Genomic DNA, 15,285 nt, shown 5'->3' on the forward strand with positions numbered 1-15,285 from the left:
TAGTTGGAATGAATGAGTGAATGGAAGTATTAAGTAGCAATGATCAGAAAGATTTTTTTTTGGGAAGAAGGAAACGAGAAGTCTAATAGAAATTGTTATGGTAGTGAGAGATCGAAGTAAAGTGATTCGGCGAGAAATAATGTAGTCTACGCCCAATGTGATTCAATATTTGATTTTTTTCCGCAGCTGACCAATGATTTAAAAATGCAATTTTTCTACAATAATGTTGACCCCCGCCAACAGCTAGTCTAGCATCGGGTTTACACTGTAGATTGTTAACCATGACTCTAACCATTTTAACCCTGGTACTTGCATAGAAATGGGATGAGTAATTTTAAAACCAGAGTTAGTCTTGGTCACCTTTGTGATGTCATTCATCCTTGTGATGTGATGAGACAAGTCCACCTCCATTTCTCATGTAATAGTTTACTTCCCACAACTCACCTTCTTAAATCTCCCTTTTCTCCTCCCCACCCCATCTGTTTCTCTCTCTCTTTGTGTCTGTGTAAAGTGGTAGTTTATTCATATTTCATACAACACATCAGGGAGACAACAATAGTAAACCAGCAGGTATCCATGGGATACCTTTACTTTGGCAAGTTTGCAATTCACAGTACAGAAGGATGCTAGTAGGCAGATATGTTTGATAAGGACTGTGGCTTTTAGAGTAATTCATGGGTTTATTTTAAATTCTAAATGGCTCTGGATTAGGAGGAATGGGACTATGCTGGTCTCGGCTGCTTGCAAAATTGAACTGCTTATTACAGTATGCCAGCAGTAGACAAAATGCCAGTTTTGGGTTGAGACCAGGACCATGGCAGATTGCAGAAGTTTCTGGGCAAGTGGAAAAGAATAATGTGGAAGAATTACTGATAAGAGTAAGCTGTTTTGAATAGCTTCTAAACTGCCTTGTACTTGGCTATTTTCAGTAAAATCTAGTAAAGTTATTTGATTTAATTTCCTTATATGCATTTGAAATCTAGGTTTGCTTTATGAAATATTGAAAATAATCTCTCACTTTGTCATCCAACTAGTGCAGTAACATATAATTTAGTCTGCCAAGGAATGCAAATTTATTTGACCTTTTGAAACCCTTATTTGAATAAGGGATTAAAATGATCTGCAAATGTCCTGCAATAGATTGATTTTTATAACAAATTTGAGTTGGCTACACTTGCCAACTACTTGATCAGTAATAGTTTTGGAATGTTGTTTGAGTTGTCTATTGATTAATTTGAGGAGTGCATTTGGCTTTAGATCTGTGTTGATTGTTATATCTCCAAAATAATCTGACTGTGCATATATTCTGAGATAAATTTATGAAGTAAGCCTGCTCCAATTTATTAATCTCACTTCCCTGTGTTTACTTTATGAATGTGTTGGTTTTTATTTGAATATATCTCATTGGCTTTACATCTGTTGGTGACTGAACCACAGTGCTGGATTTAATGGAGGCAGTGCTGGCTAGAAAGCTGTGCGCCTTACTGTTTCCAGTGGAAAGCCTGCTGAATTTACGGAGTAAAATGCAGCAAACAACTCGGGCATTTAACTGTACAGCAATAGACTTTACCTGGAACCAAAGACACTGCAAGGGGAATTCCTGCTTACTGAAAGCTTTTGGAAAATCAGCTGAGTGACTACTGCCAGTTATATTCACATCGAAGGCCATGGACTGTCATTGGATCCCAGGCCACACAGCGTGATCCTGAGTTGAGAGGTTGGGGGCCACAAGCAAGGGCGATTGACAGCAACAGCAGAAGTTAATCCTCAGCAGCTAACCCCCTCAACATATGCTTGGTCTCAAATCAGGCAATGTGCCTGTGCACTTGCCCCTGTCTCACATGAGTCTCCTTGTGCTCCCCGCATGGCATGCTTTTAGAAGGATGAACTCTTAAGGCTTGTTTAAGGGCTTTAATTGGCAGCTGGTGGGAATGCCATCTAATGGCCTTTCACCCTTGCCAACTCTTCACTAATTGAGAATGGAACTTAATATCATCAATGTGGGTAGTCATGCTAGAAATTGAGGTCAAGCTATGGAAGCTAGGTATCAAGCACAAATGAAAAATGCTCTTGCTACAACCAGGTAGAGTACAGTATACTTAATCTCTAAAGTAATTTCTGGTGCATGAGAAATTCTGTATTTGAGTAAGTTGTTCTAGGAAGTGAAGCAAGACCATTACAGTGTGTTTGGGCATGAATTTGTGCTTTAATTCTGCATTGTTAATCCGATTCCTGAGATGATAAGATGATGTAATGAAGTGAGACTGGGGAAACTGGGCCGATATTTTCTAAGAGTGAGATGATCTCATTGAAACTTCAAATTCTCACGGGGCATCATGGTGGATGGAAATAGGATGTTTCCACTGGTGGTTGAGTCTAGAGCTAGGTGACATAATCTCCGAACAACGATAGGCCATTTAAGACAAAGATGAGGAGGAATCGCTTTACCCAGGAGTGGTAAATCCTTGGGATTCTGCACTCCAGAAGACTGACGATGTTCAAGATTGAGCATATTCAATATAGAAATTGATAGATTTCTGGATGCGAATGACATCAAGGAATATAGTGATAATATGGGAAAGTGGCATTGAGATAGATGGTAAGGTATGATCAAATTATATTGTGGAGCTGGCTTGATAGGCCAGATGACTTTACTCTTGTTCTTGTGTTGCTGTCTCTGTGAATGGTATACATTGAATAAAAATAGCTCTTTTTCAGTGTTTGATCAGGGCATCTAATTTTGTAGCCAGTGGAGTTGGCAGGAGACTGAATTTAATTTCAAATTAGTGAGGTGTGTACCACAACTTGCTGATTGAAAAGACCAGAAATCCAACCAGAATAATACTACAAAAAGACACTCTACAACCTTTGTTAAAAGGAGATGCACTTTTCATTGGTTTGTCAAAAGTCAATTTCTGGAGGAGCATTCAGTGTGATTTTGTGGATGATCTTTCCATTCTTTTCAGTCACACTGAGCAACAAAAAAAGGGACGACTTCTCTTCTGTGTCCAGTAATTGATTCAACAAGCAGTGGAGTGGTAGTAGGCTGACTCGCTGCCACCAATCTTGCTGGAAGAAATTTGATGACCTTAGCAGGACTATCCAGTAAGACCCTTTCACACCTCTTGAAGCACAGCCTTGCAACCCTTTATTTTAATACTAATACCATGAAACCTTTCCTTCACTAGTTCCTGTGCCACTTTTGTAACTGCATCAAAATACTTCATTGCAATTCTTTCCTACAAACTCAAACTCTAGATATACATCTGCCCTTACAGTTGCATTCCATCTTGATCATACTTCCTTGTCAAATGCTCAGCTGTCTCACATCTTTTAAACTTCCGGCAGGACAGGTTTTAATTCATTGGCAATATTGCAGTTGTGGCTGGATAAATAAATGGCGACAATGTACAAGGACGTGAGGAAATATCAAACGATGTAAATCATGGCACCAACAGAGAAAGTGGTGACAGAGAGGAAGGTTGTACTGCATTGAATCTTGCATTTTTGTTCCCTGATGGGAGGTAGCGGTAGAGTGAACAGTGGAATTTGTCTACTTCATATCCACCAGGACTCAAAGAGCTCATGAGTTCTGAAGTAGGGTCACTGAACCTGAAATGTTAACGCTGCTTTCTCTCCACAGGTACTGCCAGACCTGCTGAGCTTTTCCAGTAAATTCTAATTTTGTTTCTGGTTTCTAGCATCCACGGTTCTTAGATGTTTTTTGTTTTTGTGTCTATCTTTGGTGTGAATGGAGACTGAAAACAAATGGGTTTCAAGCAAAGGCAATCACATTACACCTGTTTCATTTTCTCTCTGCTAAAATTGAGAAATAATTAATTCTTTTGTTTAAGATACAAAATTGTTGTCTATAATTATTTGCAAAGTCTCAGATTGGTTATTGTAAAATCTGGTTAAGAACCATTGGAGTAATTGGGATTAGAAAAGCAGAAGTTGCTGGGAAAGTTTAGTAGGTCTGGCAGCATCTGTGAGGAGAAATCAGTTACATTTTGGGTCTGGTGACCCAATTATTGGGGTTCTTTGATTTAATTTTACTTTGCAAGTACAGAGATGGGAAAGCTGATTTGGCTGCCTGTCTCCTGTTATAACAATTGCTTCAACCAACCTGAGGGTCTCCTGCTCTGTTAAGACCCATTTCACTCCTACTTTTGAGGATGATCACCCACTTCTCTCTTTCTGCATTGTTGTTGTGCCCAGACCATCTCTCAACACATAGCTTCTACTTTTTTAGGCAGCCACTCTAGGTTGAGAATAATTTACTTCAACTCTTTCTTTTTTGTTTATTTCTGTGATGACTGAAAAGCTTAATGAGCAGTCTGAAGACTCTGCCATGTATGAAACAGGTGATGGTTGAAGGGTTGAGCGTACGAGTACTTGGGACATTTGTATGCTTGTTCCTAATAATACTGTAAAGTGTGATCAACAGCTATTCAAGGATTGTGAATTTTCTAATGATTAACTATAGATCGGCTGCACCTGGAAACAGGATCTGAGAATACCAAGTATTGCTAACACATCATGGTTTCTTATTCTACTATTTCTTCTGCCTACTTCAATATATATTGTGCTAATTTGTAAATGCTTTCCCAATAATTATGTCCTGTTTGCTTAATGCAAGGTATTAATTTGTAGAAAAGATCTCTGTAAAACCTCAAGTCTACGGTTATTCATCTAGCCACTCAGTTTCTGAGGATCTCTTGCATTTGTTCAATTTGATTCCAAACTGAAATGAATTGCTTTAAATCAAGTGTCATTACCCACACTTACTTTGACTGCTTGTAATTTTAAAGATCTTACATTGAAAATGACACACGACCCTGTTACCTCAAAATTTCCTCTCCAAATGTGTCTCTATTCTGCCTTGAGCATCTGTTGCTCTTCCTTTTTCATTACTTGATCACTTAACAGTACTGTAAAAATCCCATCACTGTTTGGACGATATTGGTTGAAGAAGGTGACTCATCACCGCCTTCACAGAATTATTTGGGTAGGGATTAATAAATGTTGGCCTTTCTATTTTATGTGAATGATTGATTAAAAATTCTGCTTTGATATAAATGCCAAAAGTTATCAAACCAAGTGTTGCAGTAGCTATAATGATGATGGAACTGAATATTTTCTACTCTGAATCTGACAGCAACATCTGGAGTTTACATGCAGAATAACAGAAGTTGCTGTTAATAATTCTACACTTAACCAGAGGAAATGCTGTTGTGGTCCCTCCAGAAAGTAATGAAATACAAATCATTGAATTGATATCAGGCTCTCACATCACACTGTGAAACAGTTTGTTAATGTTATGCCCTGTTGAATGGCATAGGAAAGTTGTGAATGTTGGTATAACCAATGAGAGCCACATCCTAGGAATATTTTTTGAAATGTGCTTTTCATGGTGGACTAAATTAATAATTAGTAATGAACACCGCTACTGTTCCTGAAGGTATACTTTTATATTTGGTAAACGCCAAAATTTTCCACTATGACAATTTCCACATTTTTGAACGTTATTTTAAGTTCTGTTTTAATTCGGTGTTTTAGTTGAATTACTTAAATTAACTGTTGAAATGAAAACAAAAAAGATAAATTCAGTGGCTTTTACTTTCCGGTTTTGTGTCAATTAAGAATAGCTCAATATGATGGATTACTTGATGACATCACTCAACATAGCTAGTTGCCTTGAATTTCATCCCGAAGTCCAATGAATGTCAAGAAATGGAAGTGAAAAGTTGGTAGAAATCTATATCATCAACCCCACCTAGATCACCTATGAAATCCACCCTATAATCGTGCAGTTCAAACCAACTGAAACTTTCATCTCAAGATGATCCATATAAAAGTGCCAGCTTTCAAGCAAAAGAAATCTCAATCACGCAGTAGTTTTAAATGTTTATGTTGCTATGTTTATTTATTCCCTTTTATGAAACAGAATGAATGTTTGACTATTGAGAGAATACTTACTGATATAGATTATGTTCTCTCTGGACCACTGTGTCTAATCCTTCAAATGATTGAGCTGCACTATGTTGTTTACTATGTATACAGTGTTGGATCAATATCCTGGACTATTAATCTTTGGGAGGGAGAGATTTTTGGAAATCTCATTTCTTTTGGCAGATGCATTAAGATAGTCTGTGACTGTAAATTTTATACTGCTTTTTCCAAGGATAGTTGGATGTCCATTACTTATTTTTCTTTGCGAACTTGGTTCGGAAGAATAGTAAGGGGAGAAAGTGGGTTTAAAACGTCAGAATATTGCACTCTTTGTTGTTTTCTTTGTGACCTTGCACACCTCTGATATTGACTAATAATACTGGCATGGAAAAGAATAGCTGTAGCAAATCAATTGTAATTTTAAAACTTAAGTCAGATAGTCACAATCTTTAATTTCTTTGGTTTGAGTACTTTAAGCAATTGGTTATCTGAGCAAAGGTTACTCTTAAGACTAATTATTTGTTTCTGAAAAATCATTGATCAATTAAATGAAATTTCTAATTTATTCGCATTTACCTTCAACAGTGCAGCCAGGATCTCTCACTACGTAAAAAGAAAAAGCTACCACTTGTGAGGAAGTCCTTTGTCTGTTACCTTGCGGGTCAACAGATTAAGCTTCGTAATGAGAAGAGCTACCAACAAGCACTACGTGGTTATGCGGCTCACAGACTACCTGCCCTTTTGAAGGAGGAAGAGTTCCATTTGGGAACCCTGAACAAAGTGTTTGCATCCCAGTGGCTAAATCATCGGCAAGTGGTATGTGGGACAAAATGCAACACGGTAGGTTTTTTCAAATCTTTATTTTCATGTCAGTAAACTTTAGAAATATCACTCAATTTTGTTAATTCTTAGAGTGAGAGGTAAAAGGTGGTATTTAAGAATCACTATTAATTTTTTCATCCTCACTGCCCAATACTTAAGAAAGCTTTTCAAAATTTAAATAGTAGGGTTCAACAAGGTTGTGATCTATGGTTTCACTTGAAAAAATTTTTCTTAAACCTATTTCAAAGTCATCAACAGCTTCTGTCACTAACCCAGAGTGCTTTCATTTACCTGGAACACCAGATAAATTTAGAGCATTTCAGAGAAACTTAACACTGAGTGTATTGAATCCATTGCATGTTCTCATGGTCATCTTGATCAATCAATATACTTAATTCTAGTATAAACATAATTTTGTTTCTCTGTTTACTATACAGTATATGATTAAGTGAATAATGGAGCATGTGGAGATTCAGCAATTGTTAATTGTAAATATCCCAATTGAGAAATGGAGTATGATTTACATTATACCACAGTTAGATTGTCCAAAATATGGCTGTTCAAAAACTGAACATTTTCCTCGAGGAAAATCATTCCTGGAACAGTGACACAAATGTTTATTTCAACTGTCCATCCCAACACACTGCATGCATCCATTCATGCATTGTTGTTCAAAATGTATTAGTTTCGATAAACTCCTGTGGCTATTATAAACTCCTTTAGAATGTTGTGTGTTTTAATATTATCAACCCTCATTCTTCTAAACTCTAATGAACAAATGACTAACCCATTCAGCCGTTCTTGATATTGCAATCCCTTCATCCTAGTAATCAGTCCCTAATGCTGATATATCATTTCCTAAATACAAAGATCAAAACTGTACACAATACTTCACCACCATCCTATATGGTTGCTTCAAGACTTCCCTATTTTTAAACTTCAACCCCATAACAATAAGGCCAAAATTCTATTTAACTTAACTACTTGCTGCACCTGCCTATTAACTTTATGTTTCATACAAAAGAACACCCTCAGCACTGCAATATTTTTGGAGTCTCTCACCTTATCAATAATAGTTTATCTTTTGGGTCTGCCTATCAAAGTACACAATCTCGCATTTTCCGATGTTAAACTCTGTTTGTCAAGTTTTTGCCTACTCAATCAACCTGTCTATACTCCCTGCAGATTCTTCATGTTTTCATCACAACACACCCTCATGCTTATTTTTTATATCATCAGCTAATTTAGATACATTACACGCTACCCTCTCCTTGTGATATAGATGATAAATAATTAAGGCTCTCGAACTGATCCTTGTGGCACTTCGAGTTAAATCCAACCTGAAACAGACCTATTAATCTCAACTCTCCACCTCCTGTACATTAGCTAATCTTCAGTCCATGCTAATATGTTACCCCCAATACTGTGAGCTCCTGTATTGTGCAATAAGCTTTTGAGTGGCACTTTATCAAATGCCTTCTAGAAATTGAATATTTAATGATATTACAATCAGCAAATCCCCCCACTCTGGAAGTTATTATTGATCTTAAACTAAACTGGATTAACAGTGTGCAAATTCTGTGGCTCCAATAAGTAACTTACCACCTAATTTCCCAAAGCCAGCCCACCATTTACAACTTAGAAGTCAGGACTGTGAAAGAATGCTCCTAATATGGCTGGATGAGTGCTATTCTAACAAGACTTCAGGAACCTGACACCATCCAGGAAAGAGAAACCTGTTTATTGGCCCCACATACATAAACATTCATTTCCTGCAATACACAGTAGGAACACTGTGTTATTTACAAGATACACTGCAGAAATTGATCAAGACTCCTTGGGTAGCGTCTTGCAAACCCACAACCACTGGCATCAGGAAAGACCAGGGCAGCAGATATATTTGCAAGAATTCCTCTAACTATTCGCCATCCAGATTTGGCTCAGGGGCAATGAAGGAACAGCGATACATTTCTAAGTCAGGAAGATGAGTGGTTTGGAGAGGAACTGAAGGTGGTGGTCTTCCCATGTATCTGCTGCCCTTATCCTTCTAGAAAAAAGTGGTCATGGGTTTGGAAGGTGCTGTCTGAGGATCTTGGGTGCATTTCTGTCTTTTGGAATTCAATGTATGCCATTTCAACTCTCTGTTCCATCTTCAAAAAAACCCCAGGTTGGTTAGTTACAATTTTCTCTTAACAAATCCATGCAGGCTTTTCCTAATTAACCATATTCTTTTCTGTTGCTATTATTCCTATTCCAATTAATTCTTTCCAGGAATTATTTCATAAAAAACATCATGCAGACAGCCAATTTCTGTGACATTTCCATTCCAACACCCTGGCCAATGATGGCCCAAACAATTAGTAAAGCTGAATAAAGCAGTGTTCTCTTTTTCAGAGCTCTTTTTTGCATCCTACTTCAGATAAGTGCAAGGTATAAAGCTTCAACTTCTTATCTCCTTTTAGCAATAATTATATTTCTAGAAATTTCCCAACTACCAAGGTTAAGCTGACTGATCTATAATTTTTGGGCTTAACTTGACAATCTTTTCTGATAGTTGAAATTCTCTAGTCTTCTGGCACCATCCCTGAGTCTAAGGAAGATGAAAGATTGCTGTCAGTTTCTCTGCAGTTTCAACCTTCACTTCCATTTATATTGTTGGATGCATCTCATTAGTCCTGGTGCCTTGTCAACTTTAGGTATAGACAGCTTAATTGAATAAAATCACTATCAATTTTACTTCCTCCTAATGGTGTGTTTTTTTCATTGTCACCATGACATGGGCAACATTTGCCACATAAGCAGACATAGACAATAGGAACAGAAGTAGGCTATTAGGCCCTTGGATCTAGCTCCGCTATTCAATATGATCAAGACTGATCATCCTAATCCTGATTACTGTGGGCGGCACGGTGGCTCAGTGGTTAGCACTACTGCCTCTCAGCACCAGGGTCCCAGATTCTATTCCAGCCTCGGGCGATTGTCTGTGTGGAGTTGGCACATTCTCCCCATGTCATCGTGGGTTTCCTTCGGGTGGTCTGGATTCTTCCCACAGTCCAAAACACGTGTGGGTCAGATAGATTGGCCATGCTAAATTGCCCATAGTGTTAGGTGCGTTAGTCAGAGGGAAATGGGTCTGGGTGGGTTACCCTTCGGAGGGTCGATGTGGACTTATTGGGCTGACGGGCCTGTTTCCTCACTGTAAATTAATCTAATCTATCTAATCTAATCTAATTTAATCAGTACCCTGTTCCAACTTTTGCCTCATACCTTTGATCTCTTTAGCCCTAAGAATTATATCCATTTCCTTCCTGAAAAGTGTCAGTATTTTGGCCTCGCAGAAGGTGGTGCGTGTATGGAATGAGCGGCCAGAGAAAGTCGTGGACCTGATACAATTGCAAGATTTAAAAGGCATCTGGATGAGATCTGAATAGGAAAGGTTTAGAGGGATATGGGCCAAGTGCTGGCAAATGGGACTAGATTAGGTTGGGATATCTGGTCATCATGGACCAAAGGATCTGTTTCCGTGCTGTACATCTCTATGACTCTATGATTCTAACTGCTTTCTGTGGCAGAGAATTCCACAGGCTTACTCTGGGTGAAGTCCTTTCTCCTCATCCCAGTTCTGAATGTCTTGCTGAATATTCCTACTGTGACCCTTGGTTCTGGACTCTGCGGCTATTGGGAGCATCCTTCCTGCATTTACTGTATCTAAGTGTGTTTAGATTTCATAGGTTTCTATGAGATCAACCCCCTCACTCGAAAAAACTATTCCTTTAAGTCCCAATGAAAACAGCCTTAACCCATCTAATCTCTGTGTCAGACCTGTCATACCAGGAATCCGTCTGTTAAACTTTTGTAGCATTTCTTTCATAGCCAGAACATCCATTGTCAGAAAAGGCTACCAAAACCATACAAAATGTTGTAGGTGTGGTCTCATCAATACATTGCATAGTTGAAGCAAGACATCCTTGCTTTTGTACAAATTCTTTTGTTATTAAGGCCAAATATCATTTGACTTCTTTTTCTGCTGCACCTGCATGCTTACTTTGTGACATAAGGACAGATGTGAAATATTTATTTAACATCTCTGCCGTACCTTATATGTAAATCCCCAGTTAGCATTTCTTCGATGGAAACCGCTCATAACATTGTAAATGCAGTCTGACCAGACTGTGTTTGTATTCTAGACCCTTCGCAATGCATGCTAGCATTGTGTTTGCCTTCCTAACTGCCAACTTAATTTGCTTGTTAAGTTTATGAGAATGTTGAACTAAGGCTCCTAAATCCCTTTGTACTTTCAGACTTCTGAAGCTGTTCCCCATTTAGAAAATAATCTCTGCCTCTATTTTCCAAATTCCATGACTTCATATTTTTCCATGTTGTATTCCATCTGCCAGTTCTTGGGCCTACATTCCTAGCATGTTCAAGTCCTTCTTTAGCCTCCCCAACTCTTCAATATTCCCTGTCCCTCCACCTGTCTTTGTATCATAAGCAAACCTAGCAGTTTCTTTGTCCAAACTGTTAATAAATAACGTGAGTAGTTGTGAATGATCCCAACCACTGACCCCTGCGGCACTCCAGTAGTCCCCAGCTACCATCCTCAAAAATACTCCTTTATTTACCCACTCTGACTTCTGCCAGTTAGTCAATCCTCCATCCATGCCAGTACCTTGCTCCTAATGAATGGGCTGTTATTTATTTTGGTGCCACCTTGTCAAACCCCTTCTGGAATTCCAAATCATTCATGCCCACTGGCTCTCCTTTGTCTAACTTGCTTATCACCTCCTCAAATATTTCAAACAGAGTTGTCAAGTATGATTTCCCTTTCATGCAGCCGTACCGAGATAACCATATTTTACCATGCACCTCCAAGTACTCTTTAATCTTAATAATGGACTGAAGTACTACCAATGACTGAGTTCTGGCTAACTGAGCTATAATTTCTCGTCTTCTGCCTTGTCCCCTTGTTTAACAGGGGCGGTACGTTAACTATTTACCAGTCCTGTGGGATCCATCCTGATTTATGTCAGATCATCACCAATGCCTGCACAATCTCCTCAGCCATCTCCTATAGAAACTTAGTCTTCTCCATCTAATCCAGGTGATTTATCCAGTTTACAACCCTTCAACTACCCCAACATCTCTTTAAAGATGGTCACTACACTCACCTCTGACCCTGATTGTTCAAGTTCTGGTATGCTGCTGATGTCTTCGATCGTGCAAACTATCTATTCAGTTCTACCACCATTTTTTTTGTTCCCTATTACTACTACTCCAGGCTCACTTTCCAACAATACAATGTGCATGCTTGACCATCTTACCTTTTGTATATCTTAAAAAAAACTCTTGTACTCATCTTTTATGTTACTAGTTAACTTACTGTTGTATTTCAATTTCCTCTCCCATTTTTTTAAGTTAGCCTCAGTTGGTTTTTAAAGGCTTCCAATCATCTGACTTCCCACTAATCTTCACCACTTTGTATGCTTTTCCTTTTGCTTTTATTCGGTCCTTGATGTCCCTTGTCAGGCATGGTTGCCTCATCCACCCTTTAGTATGTTTCTTCCTTGTGTCTCCCAAATTTCCCCCAGAAACTCCTGACATTGCTGCTCCACCATCTTCCTTGATGGGCTCCCCTTCTGTCCCCTGTTGAAGACGTTTGGGATTTTTCTTTTGTATGTTCAGCTTGTTCCTTAATTGTAATTTTTTTCTTGCCTATTGTGCACAATTTTACTTCATTGTTCAACTTAATTTATTTTACCATGTCATCCAGGGAGCTCTGGAATGGGTCTACCTTTTGGGTTTTGAGGTAATATACCTTGACTCTGCCTGATCAATCTCCGGTCTATCCAGCCCAGCTGTATGTTATTTTTAATCCCCCAAAAGGTTGACTGTCTGCCAGTGGACTACTTTTGTTCTAGATTATTCATCATTTTACATAATCATGCTAAAGCTTATGATACAATGATCACTATCCCCGAAATGTTTCAGTAACACTTGCTGTACTTGGTCCACATCACTCAACGATCGGGTCTCGCAGTAGGACCTTTCTTGATTATTGTAGATACATTTCATTGTAAAAAAATTGTCTTGAATGCAAGACTGTTGTACTCTCAATTCCACCTTTGACCACCAGCCCACCATCCTATAACCCTTGACTCCCTTGTAAATCAAAACCCTGTCTAACCCAACTTTGAATATTACTTTCTATTAATCAGCCTCCACCACTCTATCGGGAAGGAAAATTCAAAATTCTGACCACCTGAAAAAGCCTCAGGACACTGTGTTGCTTATGTTTTCATATGCACAATAATTAATTTGAGTACTTAGGAAGTTCCATTTGAAGACAAACTTGTGCCATTCTCAATACCTGTCTTTGTTGTTTTTCCAAAAGGTTAAATTTCTGTATGAATGACATCTGTTACATGTACATTTTTAGCAAACTTATGTTATAGCATGACTTTTGAAAATCTCCTTATTTCAAATCATTCATCTAGTCTTTTATTAATTCTTCAATCACTTCCAGCTGCTTGTCTGTGTTTTTAGAAGACTTAGCAATTTTGACATGTTAGTGTTGTAAACAAGGCTAACATTTATTGTCCATCCTTAATTGTTGTCTTGAATTGTTGGTGTCCAGGTCATATAGTCACAGAGTCATGCAGCATGGATAGATGTGTCCATAGTACTTTTTTTAAATCTAAGAGTTTTGATCGAATTGAGTTCTTTGCTTGGTCGTTTGAGACCTGTTAAGAGTCAACTATATTGCTGTGGATCTAGAGTCACCTGTAGGCCAGACTAAGCAAGTCGTCAATAACGTTTGTGATCCAAGTGTGTTTTTACACTAACCTGGTCGTTTTGTTATAATTATGAATGTGACCAGTAATAATATTACTGAATTTCGATACCTGCTAGTACCATGGTAAAATTTGAACTCGTGCCTCTGGAGCTGGGGCTCTGGATTACTAGTCGAGCAATATCACCATTCTGTACATCCTGGTCATTCCCCCTCTGCACCTTCTGTCAAAACTCAATATTCTTCATTGCATGCATAGATCAAAAACCCAAATATAGTATTTTTGTTTTATATTTGATGATTTGAGCAATGTAATCTAAAGCAGGAATTTTCACCCCTTTCCACATACTTTAAGACCCCTCTCTCCCTTTGCACACAACACACACACTCGCTCTTAAACACACATGCACAGTCTTCAATGTCATGTTTGGAGCAGAGCACCATTTTTCTCCCTACATAAAAGTTCTCTGGTTGTTGCTTCCACTTTCTCTTGCACATCAGCCACTCCAAGTTGTAACTCAATTTTTACCTCATGTACCAGTATTTTAAAGCTAAAAGCAAGAATGTACAATGAAAATTAAAGAACAGAATTGATTTAATCTCCTCAGCTCAACCCAAAATATGTGTCCAATTAAGTGATTTTTTAAAATAATACAAGTAGAGAATTCAAAATCTGAAGCACCATTGACATATATTTATGGATGATGTTGCCATTACGTAATTTTTGTAGTGGTGGGTTATAGTTACTACTGATGGCTGATCATGGTATGAGGATTTAGGAGTATGGGAGGCGAACAGAAGAGCACCAAGTTCAATTAACCATGCAGCAAATGCATCAAGACAAAATAAGCTGTGGGATACACTTGACAGCAGTTTTTGCCAAGACCAGGCACACTAAATGAGCTGGGAGAGAGGTGGAGACTACTGCTTAATAAGCTTTCTGAGCAGCGATCTTCACCTCTCTACCATCTCATTCACTGGGCCTAGTCTTGGCAGAAGCTGCTGTCGTCATTGCACAGGAGTGGCAAGCAGAAATTGAGTGAGTTGAAATTGCAAAATAGATTAGCACAATTCTCACCTTCGCGCAATGGTATTTTTCTAATTTTTAGATTATTTTTAAATCTAAGGGGTTAATTATGGTCGATCTCCTCGACCCTTGGTGGAATTGTTCTTATCTCAAAGAGAAATGACTGAGGAGTGACCTGATGAAGATCTTTAAAGAAGGGGTTTGACAGTGTTGAAGTACAGAAGATGTTTCCACTTGTGATCAGAATAGAGGCCATAAATATCATAGTTGTTAATAAATCCAATAAAAACTTAAAAAGAACCCTCTTTATCTCACGAGTAGTTAAAATACAGAGCTCACTGTTTGAGGTGACTAAGTGCATTTAAGGGGCATTAGGATGAAAGGAATGGAAGAATTTTGTAATAGCATTTGACAAAGAGAGGTGGGAGGAGGCTGCGTAGAACATTCCATCATGAGGCTACAGGGCCAAATTCATACTTTTGTGCTTTATTACATGTAATAATGGCATTTTGCCAAATTAAGATTAAGCAATTTGTCACATTCGCAGCATCAAAACTGAAATCATCTACTGCAGTGCTTAGGCACAAGTACCCTTTCTATGTCACCTGTCTCTGTTCATCCTTGGTTTTCTGAGGTTGATCATCATGCCACCACACAAATGTCTATCTCAAGTTGTCTCTCAATGATGTTATGA

At 38.3% G+C, this 15,285-nt stretch overlaps 1 protein-coding gene across 1 annotated transcript in view; it reads left to right on the plus strand.

The window, feature by feature from the left end:
- Positions 1-15,285, plus strand: part of dcaf12 (DDB1 and CUL4 associated factor 12) — a 91,843-nt gene that overhangs the window by 15,221 nt on the left and 61,337 nt on the right. The window contains exon 2 of the mRNA XM_043687546.2: positions 6,538-6,792. Coding sequence (XP_043543481.1) covers positions 6,538-6,792 — 255 coding nt within the window. The remainder of the gene's footprint in view (positions 1-6,537; positions 6,793-15,285) is intronic.

This window comes from Chiloscyllium plagiosum, unplaced genomic scaffold (assembly GCF_037043375.1).
Source record: "Chiloscyllium plagiosum isolate Xiang-an unplaced genomic scaffold, Cpla_swu_hap1 HiC_scaffold_1, whole genome shotgun sequence".
NCBI lineage: Eukaryota > Metazoa > Chordata > Chondrichthyes > Orectolobiformes > Hemiscylliidae > Chiloscyllium > Chiloscyllium plagiosum.